The following is a 17,259-nucleotide window of genomic DNA, read 5'->3' as shown; positions in this document are numbered from 1 at the left end:
TGTGAACTGGTGCAGCCACTCTGGAAAACTGTATGGAGGTTCCTCAAAGAGTTAAAAATAGATCTGCCCTACGACCCAGCAATTGCACTGCTGGGGATTTACCCCAAAGATACAGATGTAGTGAAACGCCGGGACACCTGCACCCCGATGTTTATAGCAGCAATGTCCACAGTATCCAAACTATGGAAGGAGCCTCGGTGTCCATCAAAAGATGAATGGATAAAGAAGATGTAGTATATGTATACAATGGAATATTACTCAGCCATTAGAAACGACAAATACCCACCAGTTGCTTCGATGTGGATGGAACTGGAGGGTATTATGCTGAATGAAATAATAAGTCAGTTGGAGAAAGACAAACATTATATGGTCTCATTCATTTGGGGAATATATAAAAAATAGTGAAAGGGAATAAAGGGGAAAGGAGAAAAAATGAGTGGGAAATATCAGAAAGGGAGACAGAACATGAGAGACTCCTAATCCTGAGAAATGAACAAGGGGTGGTAGAAAGGGAGGTGGGCGGGGGGTGGGGGTGACTAGGTGACGGGCACTGAGGGGGGCACTTGATGGGATGAGCACTGGGTGTTATGCTATATGTTGGCAAATTGAACTTCAATAAAAAATAAAAAATAATAAAAAAATATTGAAAAGAATCTCATGACAAAAACCTTAAAATGAAGGGAAAGTCAGATCCCATAATAGAGGGGAAAAGTCTTTGTGTGACTGTTTCCTAAAAATTAAAGTTACTCCAGCTTCAAAAAAAAAAATATTTTGGCACAGAAGTCCTCTGAGAAATGTGGCTGGGGTTATGGAGAAAAGTATCCCACTTCCAATCCTCACCTTTGAGGGCTCTCGGGCTGCACCTCCATCCACAGATCAGCCCTTCTCTCCAGAGGAGGAGAACCCTCACCCACCCTGGTGAAGATATGAATGGTTCTTCCCCATGTCTGTTTCCACATTCCAATTAGATGCTTCTGGTGTGTTCTGCATCTGATTAGAAAGAATCACCGTTGACATTCACTCTGTGCTTCCTAGGAACTTGCCAGCTGTGGATGGAGTAAGAAGGAGAAACATAGTCTCGCCCCCAATGTTGTGGCCTTTACCCGGAGGTTTAACCAGGTAAGCAATACTCCTTGCATGTGCCTGAGCAGGTGGTACTCTTGTCCCCTGTGGGTTGGGCAGCCTGCCAGGGTTCAATCCTAGGTGTCACGCCCCAGGTCCAAACCCCTCTTCCCAAACTACCCCTCCCATCAGTCCTTTCACAGAGTCCTTTTTCATAGCAGGTAGAACTGAATAGATCTTTCCTGGGTTTAAAGCACTCCATTGGCTTCTACTTCCACCTAAGCTAAGGCTCAAGCACCTCGATTGCTCTGCAAGTGGGTCTGGTTTCTGTCCACTCCTCTAGCTCCATCTCTTGTCCCTTCCCCTCTTCCATCCTAGCTGGCCTTACTTCTCTTCCCTGATATGCCAGGCCCCCAGCTGTGCTGTCCTCTCAGCTCAGAATTCTTCCTCCCTTTTCACTCCCAGCCTGATCAGCCTGAATGTCACTTCTACGGGGAGTCACTTCTCTCACTTTCCATGACTCCCTAGCTTGTGTGAGGTCTCACTGTTGTGCATTACCTCCCTGCACCCTGTGCTTCTGTCCCCATGTGGCCTGTGCTCACCTGTGCTCATTCTGTGGGACTCTGTCATTTCTCCCTTCCATGCTAATCTGTGGGCTCTATCTTGTTCACCACTGTGCATCCCACCACTTTGCCTAATGTCAGGCATATAATAGACCCTCAGTAAATTGGGCTGTCCCTCAATGGGGCCTCCCTGCTCTGAAGTGCCAGGCACTATGCATCACCACTGGCCAGCCCTCTCCAGGCTTCCAGCCTTCTCCTTGGCTACCACTCAAGGATGGGGAGAGCCTCAGACAGGCACCAGCTTTTCATCTGAAGATCAAGACTGCGGTTAGCATTATCGTTATAATAGGAACTAAGAAGGGCCTAAATGCATCTGGAGTAAGGGCTGCTGCATACAGTTTTGAAAAGAGAAGTTCTGAAGCCTTTTGTTTCTTTTTTCTTTCTTTTCAAAATTGTCCTTTTCAACCAAGCTTAGGCTTTAAAAAATAAAACAGATGTGTACACGCTACCAGAGGATTCACAGTTTCCTTTGCAAAACTATTTGATGGGGAGCCAGCCCAGTCCCACCTCTGACCAGCCACAGCCCTCCTGGAGGAGGGTTACTGGGGGCTCTGATGTAATCTGCATTGTACGCAGAGGCCAGGTCAACTTGTCAGAGGGTGGTGCAGCTTGTCCCGTGAACAATTGCATTGTGTCCAGATAAGACCAAGTGGGTGAAGTGAGCCAGAAGGGAAGTTGCATTTTCCCAAACAGAATGCTTTAAGAAATGGTCTGGTTGCCAACCTGTCAGCTACTCAGAGTGAATAGCTTCTGGACACAGCCCTTGTAGCTCTGTAGCTCTGGTTTGAAAACTGGCCAGTGGCCAGCCATGGTCAGCACTGGGGCTGCTTTCTCTGAAATGAACTGATTGGCATCCTTTCCTGGCAGACTTTTATATGTGAGAACAAGGCTCCCCATCAGACTCCAGGTAAAGGAAAGCAGGTCAGTTACCTTTCTGAGCCTCAGTTTTTTTATCTGTAAATGAGAATAATACTATGGCTAACCATGCACATTCACTGTGGAAATTAAGTGAAGTGTATATGAAGAACTCTTAGCATGGTATCTGGCATGTAGTAAACATCCTAATGTTTTTGGGGAAAATAAGAGGGAACGTGAAGACCAGCTGATTAGAGGGAGGTTGCCAGCAGATTTGAGGCTTCTTGTGGCCAAACCAGAAACCTGGTGGACAGTGTTGCAGTCAGACTCAGTGAGCTTGCCTGTTTTGCTGTGACCTCAGTCCCTTGGGATTTGTTCATATTACTCATAGAGGGATGGAAGGGCCTGGCCAAGTTTCATCACAATACACTGAGTGTGTATTATGGACCAGACTTGTATCTCAGCACCAAGGAGTTCACCATAGAGCACAGAAGTGCTCAGCCTTTTTTGGATCACATGTTCTTTTGAGAATTTGGCTATATATACATATATATGAATGTGCCCCCAGATAATGCAGAGATATATAAATCTGCATTTAATTTTAGTGGGTTCAAGTGCTCACTCCCCAAAATTTGTGCATGAACACTTGAGGGATCTGTGAACAATAGCCTGAGAAGCTGTGGTCGCAGAGAATCACATCTGAGTTCTCATCTTAGTCCTACAACTTACTAGTTGTCCCATCTTTAATTGTCTTTTGACATCCCACCGTATTTATAAAATGGGAAGAATAATTTTAAGTGGTTTTTGAAGATTAAATGAGAATTGTGGATGTAAAGGATTTGGCCCATCACTTGACACATAGTAAATAATTACCATTAGCTTAAAAAAAAAAAAAGAGTGCAGAGTAGTAGGAGCTCTGAGCTAAAAGACACTGAGGCCTGTGACTGATGGCAGCAGAGTTGGAATTGTGTCCTGAAGATGCTGAAGAATTAGGGAAAGATGAGGAGTGAATTGGGAGAACTTGGTTCTGGTCTAGACTCTGCTGCTAGATCTGTTTGAGGCCTTGGGCAAGTCTCTTCCTCTCTTTGGGTCTCAGGACCCTTGTATACTAATCAAGATTGAGTAGGGCCTAAGGTCCCCAATGTTTTGCCCCAGAGAACTGCTTTAACCTTCCTCATGGATTCATATGTATATATACACATATACACATACCTATATATTATATGTATATGTACATATATATACACATATACACACATTTATACATACATATACATACATATACATATATACACATATACATACATACATATATACCCATACACACATACACACACATATGTATATGCTTCCTAATGACTGAAACCCTGACCAAACTTGCCTGAGCACTAAAGGGAACTTAATGGCTTACATAACAAAGACCAGGGAGAGATTAAACCTCACATATTGCTAGGGTGCTTAGACAGCACTAGCTGGCCTTGGCTTTGTTCTATCTCTAAGTTCTACTTTCCTCTGTACTGGCTCTCTTCTTGGGCATCTTCCTCCTCTGTGGCTGCAAGATGGCTGCCAGCAGGTCCTGGCTCACATCCTATTCTGAGGGCAGAAAAGTCCTGCCTCGTTTTCAGTACCTCTGTCATCTGATGTTCAGTTGTTCTAAGTTGTGTCCCATCCTGTTCATCCTGGTTAATCACCCTGACCAGGAACACACAAGGCTCTGGTTGGCCAGATCTTAGAAACAACCCTTCTCGTGGAACTAGGTGGTGGGGGGCCTAGGCCACATGGGCTGAGAATGGAGGAATGGTAGTTTCTCAAGGAACTAAGATCTCCGCAAATTGCGAATAGAGGGGAACTTCTTCAACTTGATAAAGGACATCTACAAAAATTCTATAAGCAACATCATGCTTGTAAGACATTCATGATTTCCCGCTAAGATTGGGAACAAGGCAAGGATGTGCTCTCTCAACACTTCTATTCAACATTGATCTGGAAGTCTTGGTTAGTGCAATAAGATAAAATTTTAAAAATTGAAGATATACAGTTTGAAAAGGAAGAAATAAAACTGACTTTACTCACAGATGACATGATTGTGTAGAAAATCTCAAAGAAATCTGTAAAAATAAAAAAATTCCTGGAACTAATAACTGTATAGCAAGGTTGTAGGACACAAGATCAATATATAAAAGCTTTCCTATATATAAGCAATGAAGAATTGAAATTTGAAATAGAAATGCCCCCCGCCCCATTTACCACTGCACACACATGCAAAACAAATGCTTAGGTATAAATCTAACAGAGTATATATATAGGTTCTATATGTGGAAAGCCACAAAACACTGATGAAAGAAATCAAAGTATACTGAAATATATAGAGAGATATTCCATCTTCATAGATTGGAAGACTTAATATTAAGATGTCAGTTCTTCCCAACTTCATGTATAGAGTGAAGTAATCCCAATCAAAATCCTGTCAGGCTATTTTATAAATATCAAGAACTGATTCTCAAATTTATGTGGAAAGACTAAAGACAGAATAACCAACAAAATACTGAAAAATAACAAAGTTGGGGAATTTACTCTACCTGATTTCAACACTGACAGTAATCAAGATAACATGGTACCGACAAAAGAAAAGACCACCCAGGGCAGTGGAACAGAATAATGAGCCAAGAAATAGACCCACACGGATATAGGAAACTCATCTTTCCCAAACTCATGAGGGCATTCATTGGAGGAAGGGTAATTTCTTTGACAAAATGGTACTGGGACAATTGGAACATTTTTTATGTATGGAAAAAAATGGACCTAGACACAGACAATAGATCTTTCATAAAAATTAACTCAGAATGGATCATAAAACTAAATGTAGAAGGTAAAATTATAAAACGTATAGGAGAAAGCATAGAAGAAAATCTACATGACCTTTGGTGATGAGTTATTAGATGTAACACCGAAAGTATAATCCATGAAAGAAGAAACTGATGAGTTAGACTTCACTGAAAGTAGAAATTTCTACTCTGCAAAAGATGCTGGTAATAAAATTAAAAGATGAAGCACAGCCTGGGGAAATATTTGCAGGACACCTATCTGATAAAAGAATTGTATCCAAAATAGACTCTTTAAAGTCAATGAGAAGAAAATAACCCAATTAAAAAATGGGCAGAGAATCTGGATACCTCACCAAGGAAGTACACATAGCAATAAAGATGAAAAGATGCTCAGCGTCATTTGTCACTGGGGAAATGCAAAACACTATGTATCTGTTAGGATAGCTAAAAAAAAAACAAACAGTGGCAGTACCAGTTGCTGGCAAGTATCTGGAGCAACACAAACTCTCGTTCATTATTGGTGGGAATCCAGAATGGTAAAATCCAGCAGTTGCACTCCTAGATATTTATCCAGCTTCTTAGAAATCTTATGTCTACGCGCGCGCGCACACACACACACACACACACATAACAGCTTTATTCATCATTGTCAAATACCAAAAGTAAGATGTCCTTCAATAGACAAACTGGTAAATCATACAGTGGAAGAGTATTCATCAAAAAAAAAAGGGGGGAAAAAGCCCTCAAGCTATATAAAGACACGGATGAATCTTAAATGTTTTTTACTAAGTGAAAGAAACCAGTCTGAAAAGGTGACATATGTATGATTACCTCCACCACCCTCCTTCCTCCCCACCCCCCTAGCATTCCCCCCCCCCCAGCATTTTAAAGACATTCTGGGAAATGTAAAAACATTTTTGGAAAAGGTAAAACTCCAGAGATGATAAACAGATCTATCGGTTGTTGCCGGCATTTTGAAAAGGGGAGAGCATTAAGTAGTGAAGCACAGAGGATTTCTTAGGGTGGTGAAACTATTCTGTATAATATTGTATGATACATAGTGTTGTTGGACACATGACACTATCATTTGTGGAAACCCATAGAACTTTACAGCACCAAGAGTAAACTTTAGTATATGCAAATTTAAAAAATTATTGTGGAAATTAAGGAATCCTAGAGTGGAAAGCAGAACATAACAAAAAAATCTAACCGAAAAAAAAAAAAAATCTAACCGTATTATAAATGTGTGAAATAACATCACTGAAGAAGGTGAGGGGAAAGGTGCTGACCTAAGTAACTTTGCAAATGAATGGAGCCTATAAGACAAAAGACAAAAGGAACTATGTATAAGCTCTCTTCTCTAGTTAATATAGTTCTTTCCCCAGGGCATTGGTTAACAATTCTGAAGCCCTTATACACGAATACTAGAATTTGAACAATTTAGGAAATGGATGGCAGAATGTAAGACCCATGTTTTTCAATGTTGGAATGGAAAGTTACAGACAAGCAAGGGTAGAAAGCTAAGACATCAATATGAATTCATATTTATTTTAATATAGATACAGGTGGTTACAAACAAATTTTATAGATACATATATGCACATGGATTAATATATATACACACCTGTGCGTGCCTGCACACACACATGCACACACATATTACCTTGCTCTGCCAACCAAGACGACCTAGAAACAGTGGCAGCTCAGTAGTAATAAGCACACTCAGCACCCAGATCTCGGTTTCTAATACCATACTGTAATAAAAGGGACCATGGCTCCTTGGAGAAATGGCTGGTTTAGTACTGGGGTAATAGCATCTTAATGAGCTAGTAGTGGTACCAGAAAATAAGGAAGTGCTCAAACCAACCAACCAACCAGCCAACTAAAACAATGCTAGGGTAGGTCAAAGGAACACAGGAGCCAACTGAAAGAGCTTTCAGTGGCCAAAACTAGAGCAATTTGAGCAACAAAATAGATAACACAGCTTTGAGCTATAACTCAAAATGTGAATAAATATCCATGAGTCCTTTCTGATATAAATTAAATGTTTGCATAAATAGGGAAGAATAGACAAACTTCTATTCTTCTAAACAGAATAATTCCAGCAGCTCACTTCCTTCCATAGTGATTTCTTCCCAATGTCTGAGGTGATACCATTATTTATGTAACCAGTTTCCTATTGATGGGTATTTTTTTTCTATTCTTTTTCTTTATAAACAGTACATCCTTGTACATTAGTTCCTCCAAATTTCTGGGTTTTCATGAGATAAAAATTCTAGTAGGTAGGATATAAGTTTAACATCTTGAAAAGTATATGTAAGTTGCTCTTCCAAATGGCCCCATGAATTTATATTCCCCAAAACAATGTATGAAAGTATTCATTTCTCTGCATTCTTGGTATAATATATGACTGACAAAGAGCTAATGTATTTTCTTAACTACACAAAGAATTTTTACTAATCTGTAGTAAGGGGACAGATGTCCCAATAGAAAGATGGGTAAGGATATGAGCAGGTAATTCACAAGGCAAATAATACAAATGGCCCATAAATATTTGTAACAAGAAATAGAAAAAAAGTGCAAAAAAAAGATGTTAATTGAATAGTTATGAAAGAAATGCAAAATAGAAACAATGAGACATTATTTTATTTGTTAGGCCAGTGGGGGAAAAAAAAAAAAAAAAGGAGTTGTAACAACTAGTATTTGCCTGTGCATGGGGACAGGGATCAGCTCAAACTTGTTGATAGATAAAGAAATAGACCCTTTGGAGGCCAATTTTTTTTTATATATACTTTTGAAAAAAGATACACATACTTTTATTGGCTCCACCTTACTGGAATTTATCCTAAGACCTTAATTAAAAATGCATAAAGATATATGTATAAATGTGCTCACCATAGCATAGTTTGGTACAAAATAATTACAAATAAGCTATCCAACAATAAGAAGTCACTCAATGATGGTAGTACATCCCTAAGATGGAATACTTGGCAGCTGCTAAAAATTATGTTGTAGAAGAATATTTATTCACTAATATTCTTGTGATGGGGCCCCTGGGTGGCTCTGTTGGTTAAATGTCTGCCTTTGGCTCAGGTCATGATCCCAGGGTCCTTAGATCGAGCCTCACAGTGGGCTCCCTGCTCAGTAGGGAGCCTGCTTCTCCCTCTCCTGCTCCCCCTGCTTGTGTTTTCTCTCTGTCAAATAAATAAATAAAATCTTTAAAATATTATGGTAACAATATAATGAATATATACTGGTTTAGTTGAAAAAGACCAGGTGTATGTTCTATGTATGGAAAAGAGAGTAGAAGGCTAGAAACCAGTGTCTGTTGTGGTCTATATACAAGAGTGAGGTTGTTAACTGAGCTCTTCCCTTTGTGTCTCTCTCTGTGTCCCTTGTTTTCTGCATTAAGCTTCTCTTAGATTTTGAAGTTAGGAAAGAAAATAAAAAATGTTTGAAACTTTGCTGATCTTACCTGTGTAATGTCTTTCTTATCTGCTCCTTCTCCTTCCTGTCTATCTCATTCAGCATGGCCCTTGCTCAGGCCCCCCACCTGTCACTTGGACCATTGCATTAGATTCCAGATGGGTGTTCCTGCCCCTACTGAAGGTTCTATCACTTCGCTGCTTGGAAACCTCCAGAAGTCTCCCCATGTAGAATAGCACCTCAAATCTTTCTTGTGACCTTGGTGTTCCAGACCCCCACCATCTGGCCTTCAGTGCCCTTCCCAGCTGTGACATCCCCCCTACCCCAATCCCACAAAGCACCTGCAACACCCCAGTCGGTCTACTCAGTTCTCCCTGGCCACAGTGTATACAGCCATACCCCAGCCCTGTCTTTACCTGTTTGAAGCCTTACCCATCTTTCAATCCCTCAAGGCCTGCCTCTTCCAGCAGGCCTTCCTTTATCACTACCTACCTCCATGTTCCAGTCCGCTTAGGTTGAGCTTCTTCTGTGTCCATGATTGCCATGTGATTTCTGGAGGATCCTGCCTCCTCCTTTGATCACTTCCATATTAGGCAAGGGCTGATAGGGTCTGGACTCACAATGCCTAGAGCCTGCACACAGTAGAGGCTTCTTGAAAGTCTATTGAATTGAATTGACTCAGTTGCCTCTGCATACTGTGTGCTACAGATTGGAATCAACTCTGCCATGTTCCATAATTATGCCTTAAATATGTGATTTTTTGGCATGCAGAAATTTATTAAATTATACATATTAAACTATCACACTTGAGATTATGTGGCATAAAAATGTGCATGTATTAAAATATAAGGTTTATGGGCATATCATTTGGTGTCCAGAAAATCTTTCTTCCATAACTGGCTAGTAAACGTTTGAGTCTGAACTTAATTTTAGGCAATTCCTTGGAAAAAATGATTCTATGGAAACCCAGGCATGGCCTGGAGGCAACCACAAGTAATTATGCGGAAGAAACTTTTCTATAATATTCCTGCTTAACATAAAAAGCAAATTTTTGATTCTTGGTTACTCTTTCCTTGTTTTCTCATTGAAAAGTAATCATATTTCAGGAAAGAGAAAGAATTTGGTTGCAGCAATAAATGTACTTTGTTAACTCTGGAATATCCCTAGTTTTCTTTGTAAAATTTAGAGGTTTTTTGATGCCTTGCCTTCCTTTCCACTCCACACATCCCCATCTTCTGCTTAGCTCTCTCTCTCTGGGCCATGCTGTCATTCTAGCCTTGGGCATCTGTGTGTCACAGCATGGTTGTTACGGTAACGAGATGTAAACAAGAAAGTAACCACTTCCCAGACTTTCTTGGCAGGAAACTCCTTCAATGTTGTACTAAGGTGTCATGTGAGTCAACTATACCCTGGTAGATAACTTGCATGTTCCCAAAAGGATTCAGGGGCTTGTGGATGTTGATTTCTGTCAAAGGCAATCATGAGTAATGTTTGTTTTTTTTTTTTTTTTTTTTGTAAAGCATGAATAATGTTCTGAACCCAAAGTACAGTATGTCCTTTTGGCACAAATGGTCTCCAGAAAAACATGTCCCTTCACCTGCATTGTTTTGTAGAACTTTGAAAGACACTTATGTATCATTTAAATTCCTGGGTAAACCTCTCCTAGAAAATTAAATTTGTTACAGTTGTGCAAATATTGGTGAATCCTACTTATCTTGGATCTGGCTGGGGATATAGATCTCATGGGTAGTCCTGCCAGTGAATGTATACCTTTGGCCATTTGTCCGTCCATCCATCCATCCATCCGTCCATCCATCCATCCACTCATCCATGATTTTCCCACAACTGGGATCCTTCTGAGCAGGAATGATCTGTCTTGTTCATCTCAAAATTGCTTGCCGCAACTTCAGAGAGATTCATGTTGTGGAGGCCCAGTAACTCCTCTGCATGATGAGGAAAGTACTTGTCTCTGTCAGCGCCACTGTGTATGGTTGGAGAGGAGGTGCTGAAGAAGGACCCCATTTGCAGGGCTGGGTGTGGTGAAGGGACCCTTAACTGTACTCTACCCCATTCTGTATTCTTCCAGTTTCCTGACCTCTGGGAAATGCCTGTCTGTGGTGGGTGAGGGCGACAGGAGTGGTCCAGTATTTAACCACTTATCTGGTGTGTGTGTGTGGTGTGTGTGTGTGTGTGTGTGTGTGTGTGTGTGTGTGTGTGTTTGTGTGTGTATTTGACTCTACAGGTCAGTTTTTGGGTTGTACGAGAAATTCTAACAGCACAGACTTTAAAAATAAGGGCAGAAATCCTGAGCCATTTTGTGAAAATAGCCAAGGTAAGCTCTTTTATTATTACCTTCCTTCCTTCCTTCCTTCCTTCCTCCCTCCCTCCCTCCCTCCCTTTCTCCCTACCTCCCTCCCTCCCTCCTTCCCTTCCTTCCTTCTTTTTTTCCTTCCTTTTTCTTTCTTTTTTACCCCGGAATGTTTCCTCAGTATTTTGAGAGCTGCTTTGCTCTGGGCCTGCTGGGCTGGGTTCAAGGAGGGCTGTGACCTGACTTCTCTAGGCTGCAAGACTGGCTTAGGTGCCCACGCAGCCTCCCTGCCCCCATGCACGCATGGCAGTGTGGCCCTCTACGTGTTTTTATGGCAACCAACCATTCTCTTTAGCTGGCTGTTCAGACTCTCTATGAGGCCTTGGGGCTCCCTCTGGGATCCACCCATCCTCCTATTTCAGTTAGCTAGCACTGGGGGTTGATGGGCTCTGTGATACCATCATATCCTGTAGTTTTGTCTGTAGTCAGCAGATTCACCCCATCCCCATCCTGAGCTTGAGGCCTAGGCCCAGTGACTCTGCTGGGCCCCACTCCCACCTCCTGCCCCCTGCCCTGGTAGTTTCTGTTCTTGCCAATTGTTAAGCACCAGGCTTATGTCTGTACCCCACCTTTCCCCTTCTGTTCCCTGATGTCTGCTAGGCCAGGCAGTGATGCCATGGGCTTTCCCAGACCACTCTCATCACTTACATGGCTGTGCCAGCTCCTCCTTATGTGCTGCTGCTGACCACCAGGCTTGCCTGCATCTTGGCAGCATGCTGCTATTCTGTCTGGCTCCCGGCATGGTGTGTGCACGTGTTGTGTTCCCACCCAGATCCTAGGCCGGTCAGCTTTCACTGATGCCCTTCATGAGCCAGGCATCATAGCAGCCACTTTACTGAAATGATCGTGTTTGATGTTCACATTGTCATTCTCCCACTTGTAGAGGTGAGTGTCCATGCCCAGGGCCTTATAGCGAGTGCGCTAGAGCATATCTCTTTGCCCTCAGGGGAGCTGCTCTGCTGCCCCTCATGGGAAGGTTAAGGGCATCCATCTAGAGTATGTCAGGGACAACAGACACTTTCACATCCTGTGCATTCTGAAGTGCTCCGGACCATGCTGGGCTTAACGATGCTTGTACTGTCAGGGAGTTCACGCTGGGCCACGAGAAAGTGGGACGAAGTTCCAGCCCTCCAGTGCTTTCAGGAAATGAGTTTGTGGTGCCTCTCCAAGGAATCCAAACTGAGCCCTCCTTTACCTCTGCCATCTTCCTGTGATGGCTCATCATACTGGCACTGTGCCCTGAGTGTGTTCTGGTACCAATCCCTCCTTCCTCTGGATATTGGTTTCCCATCTATGAAATGAGAGGGGTGGATCTCCCAGAGGACCTTCAGCTCTAAAAGAAATTGTGTGACAGGCATAGCCATTCAGATACATAGGATGAAATTCAGTCCTCTCAGAGAATCTGTTATTACACACAGGAAACAATTAGAGATTGTTAAAAGATGTAAGAAAGGAAATATGAACTTGTATGGTAAAGGAGAAATCTCTGAGTAGGAACAGAGCTGTAAAGACTAGGCATAAGGGCTTTTTATTTATTTATTCAATTTCACTAGGCCCTACTGTGTGCTGTATGAGGCACTAGGGATATGATGGCAGATAGAGCTTTACCCCTGCTCTCGGGAACACATGGTCCCGAGACCATGGACATGGTCACATGGTCTCTTTCACATGGGTGAAAGAGAAGCTGGTAAAAGCAACTACAGGCCAGTGTACTAAGGACATGCATAGACTGCTGTGGGAATGCATAGTCAGGGGCCCTAAGCTCCCTAGATTTAGGAGCATGGTCAGGAAGGACATACTAGAGGAGGGGGGCATGTGAGCTTGGTAGTACCCAAGACAAGTGAGGTGGACAAGTAGGGGAGAAGTCTTCCCAACAAGGGATGAGCAGCCCACAAGCCACAGAGCACTCACCCTGGTGCCAGGTGCCAGTCTGGTGCTTTGCACACACTGTCCCATGTAGCATACATGCTGTGGTTATCTTCCTCATTGTAGGTATGAGCCAGCCAAGTCTTAGCTAACTCACTGCATTTCACGTAGATATTGGGAGCTGGGATTAGAACCAGGTCTGTTTGTTCCATGGAGCCCGCTTGCTAGTCCAAACTTCACTGGCTCCCAAGAATGAGAAGTGGAACCCTAGTCCCGCTAAGTTTCCCTCAGCACCAAACTTAGAACCAGAGCAGTTATATCTTTCTGCGCTTATCCTTGGCTGTCCCCTACTCTTGTCTTCCACGGTGAGGAACTTGTGTGAAACTGATTTGAATGCAAATGTTCTCACTAATGTGGGGTCTGGTTCAAAGGAGCATGGTCAAGTGACAGAGAAGCCAGAGCTGTGTCTTCCTAGCTGAGGGGGATCACACAGATTGGTAGCATCTTCCTTCAGCCCCTCGTTTGGGATGTAAGGTAGTCGCAGAAGACCCACGTGGATATTGTTGGTACAGCTGAGGCCTCAGTTTACAAAAGCCTGCTGGGACAGTTCCGATTCGTTGAAAAAAGTACATAAAGGGCATTATCAAACCTTATTCTGAGCCACATTTCTGTCCAGCAACCAGATTAGTCAGCTTATAAACTTTTGCAACTGTGTTTGATGCAGACTCACCTTTTGACAATTTGAAAGAAGAAGAGCATATGGTTTCTATGAATTCCATAGAACTATATTTTCTACATGAGATATTTTTAAGTATAATTGAATTTCATAAATATGACATTTGGTAACAGTTGAGCATGTTTTTGTTCTGTTGTTAATAACAGAAAAATAATCTATTCCATATCTTTTTTCAGAAACTTCTAGAACTCAACAACCTTCATTCTCTCATGTCTGTGGTATCAGCATTACAAAGTGCACCCATCTTCAGGCTGACAAAAACCTGGGCTGTAAGTTAATCCCTTTGATTTTGGCTCTCATTTCACTAGTAGAGTTCTTCATTCCTTGAGCCCCGAAGGCTTCCTCTGACTGTCTGCCCTTTGCCAGTGACAGAAGATTACTGTGGGTTTCCTGGGCATCCTGTCTCCTTCAGGGGACCTCAGCCCCATTTCAGGACAAGGAAGTTGTGAGGATGCCGACATGGCTGGGGTTGGAGCCCTCTTGAGTGGACCTTCCTGGACCCTAAAACATCACGTGTGGTGGCTGGGCCAGTGACATGACTTCGGCCCTCCACTTGGCTGGCATTCTTCTCTGATAGGCTCCAAATTGCCTTTAGGAAGGTCTCTGGGCTGATGGTTCACAGCTGCCCTGAGTGGTTGGCCATATAGCTAAGAGTCTCTGGAGAAACCTGTGGCCCTCATGTAGGAAGAAAGGGAGGGGGGGTTGTTTTGTTTTGTTTTTTTCCTGAAGGCCATGGATAATTTCAGCTCAGAGGTGGAGTCTGATAGTTATATAATTGAGTCTGTAGGAAAGTTTTTCTGCTGTAAAAATACTTTAAAAATATCTCAGACCTCTTTATCCTCCTTAGCTTGGCACAGTGCCTGACATGAGGGAAGTAATTGCTATTTCCATAGCTCATTAGCATTCACCTCCTGGCCTGCCTGGTCCAGGGTCTCCCACAGCCACACAGCCCAAGCCTTTCAAGACCTGTTTATGTCCCATGGAACTGAAGGAAACTATATAGAATTGTCAGCTGTGCTTCTGCAACTCATTTCCGAACTTTTTTTTTGCTTGTCTACGGGGCTGGGCTCAGTTTCATACTTGGCTAATTCAGGGGCCTTTAAGACACTTAGGGATTATGTTGTAGGTGACCAGAAATGAGCCTTGTTTTTTAAATTACAATTTTCCATAGACCTAGCCCTAGCAAAGTGGAGTGAGAAGTCTGAGCCCAGAGTCAGAAACTGGGTCTGTGTTCAGCCACTGTTCAGAGCATGACTTCTGTGGGACTTGTTTTCCTCTCTCTACTCAGTGGTTGGCCTAGATCAGTGCTTTTACGTCAGTGCTTCGTGGAGCCCCAAGGGTTCTGTGGAGCTGCCTTGAGGGCCACGAGGGGCTGGGAGAGAGGAGGAAGAGAGGAGAGACCTGCTACCTTGGCACTGTTTCCACCCAAGCAGCTCCATTTGCATCAGTTTGATGGACTGGGCTCCTGGGTAAATTTCAGTGGAGCAGTGGTTTGGGAGGTTGAAAGCAAGTTTGGAAGCCACTGGTCTCTCCCATTGTTGCCAGGCTTATGAGTCCCTGAGTCCATCTGAGCCATGAGGCTTTTTTCAAAAGTTCCCTAGAGAGTCTTTTTCAAATGAATTTTCCATTATTTAGATGCTGTTACTGTTTCTTGGACTGCTGGGAGCTATATGCAAACTCAGAGAGATGAATTATGACTCTCAACATGCACAAACCTTATCATCAGCAATGTGGTAACTCTCTGTGACCCACTGAAGCTATACAGTTGGTGAGGGCAGGGAGTCTTGCAAGCCACTTTCAACCCATCTATCCTGTTGATCCTAGGACAGTGGTTGGCACAGCATTTGAGAAATGGAGGGGGCCAAATTCATCCTTTTTCACCTTCATCCAGATCACCCCAGCCCAGTGGCATCAGCAGTGGCTGCATCTCTTTCTGACACTCTCTCCACACCTTGTGCTACAAGCACACAGGATGTCTACTCTGGTTTTGTCCATAGATCTGCCTCTCCCTTTGACTGCCTGCCTTCATGATGAGAGGTGTGGCACCCAGCTGGGTGTGTGCTTGTTGTTGGCATTGTGTATATCTGTTGTGCTGGATCTTATCCTTCCTTTGCTGTTATTTCTGGTAATGAGATTCACCATAGAAATATTGCCAAAAAAGAGCTGTTTCCCCCTCCCCACTTTTCCCTTGACCTGGTATTACAGAGACCTCATGGGCCCGCAGAGCCAAGAGGAGCAGGAGTGCAGGAGGCACTACCATAGTAGCCCAGATGATCAGTGCCTTTATAGTCTTCATTAAAGAAAAAAAAAAAGATTGACATATTTATTTTAGAGAGGAGGTGGGGAGGGCAGACCGACAGGGAGAGAGAAGCCCAAGCAGACTCCGCACTGAGCCTCCTGACATGAGGCTCAATCTTGTGACCCTGAGATCGACCTAAGCCAAAACCAAGAGTTGGATGCTTTAACTGACTGCAACACCCAGGCACCCCTGGATTCTTCATTTTTTAGAGAAGGAAACAGGTTCGAAGAGGTGCAGTGGCTTGACGAAGATCACAGGGCTGGCGAGTGCTGGAGCTGTTGTGACACAGCCCTGCCTTGCTGGAGTGTGTATTCCATGTTCTTGGCCAGTGTTCTGGGTGGCTTGGTGATGGAGGCTGATATTGGAATCTGGCTGGGCTCACGGCAGGGAGAGAGGGGCACATGCATTGTGTGGGAAGTGGGGCTGGAGAACTGAGGCTGGCACTCAGGTCCTCCCTGAGTGCTGTCCCTGAAGTTGCACTGAAACCCTGGATATCTGGGAAATCTAGACCAAAAGGAGTTATGGGTGTGGGCAGAGACTGCCACTGGTTGCACCATGGATGAACTCCAGCAGGGACCAGTTGGTTGTTAGCTGTAGGGCAGGGCAGCTTGTTGACCTGGCCATGACTGGCTGCAGAGTGCCAGCAGTTGACTGAGTTGGCATGGATCAGAGACTGACCTGGAGCACAGGCTATCACATAGTAGGCCCTAATAAATGCTGGCTGATGTGCAAACAGGGAGGAACTCACCTTCTGCTGGCCTGGGAAAACATAGGCAGGATCTGATTCATCCCAGCATGGGGCCTCTTTGGATTACTGGCTGCTTCAAGGCCATGCGACGTAGGCAAGACAGAATTGGTCAATTCTGATTTCTTGAGTACGTACTACCATGCAGCTCTCACTCGTTTTACAAATCCAGTATTTACCAAATTCTTCTTTCATGCCAGGCCTTGAGGCTCTGGTCAAGGGGCTTGTTTTTATGGGCTTTTGTGTTATTCAGAGGAGGTGGACATATTATTGAGGGAGGAGTAAGACGTGTCCCATCTTGCTGGGATAAGAAGTATTGGATAAACATTTGTTGAGTGTGTGAAGTAGTGAGCAAAGAGTTGTCAGATGGGGATGGGAGTGGCATGGGAGACCAAGACAGGAGGGTGGGTCTGCTGCAGTCTGGGGCTTTGGGGAAGGCCTTTCTGAGAAGGAA

The 17,259-nt window shown here is 43.5% G+C and overlaps 1 protein-coding gene across 12 annotated transcripts in view; it reads left to right on the top strand.

The window, feature by feature from the left end:
• Nucleotides 1-17,259, top strand: part of RALGPS1 (Ral GEF with PH domain and SH3 binding motif 1) — a 295,437-nt gene that overhangs the window by 105,465 nt on the left and 172,713 nt on the right. For all 12 annotated transcript variants that reach the window (XM_038549311.1, XM_038549317.1, XM_038549310.1 and 9 more), the window contains 3 exons: nucleotides 1,036-1,119; nucleotides 11,034-11,123; nucleotides 13,938-14,030. In XM_038549311.1, coding sequence (XP_038405239.1) covers nucleotides 1,036-1,119; nucleotides 11,034-11,123; nucleotides 13,938-14,030 — 267 coding nt within the window. The remainder of the gene's footprint in view (nucleotides 1-1,035; nucleotides 1,120-11,033; nucleotides 11,124-13,937; nucleotides 14,031-17,259) is intronic.

Source organism: Canis lupus, chromosome 9 (genome assembly GCF_011100685.1).
Source record: "Canis lupus familiaris isolate Mischka breed German Shepherd chromosome 9, alternate assembly UU_Cfam_GSD_1.0, whole genome shotgun sequence".
Taxonomy (NCBI): Eukaryota; Metazoa; Chordata; class Mammalia; order Carnivora; family Canidae; genus Canis; species Canis lupus.
The sequence above is the reverse complement of the archived record's forward strand: the minus strand, read 5'-3'. Positions and strand labels throughout refer to the sequence as shown.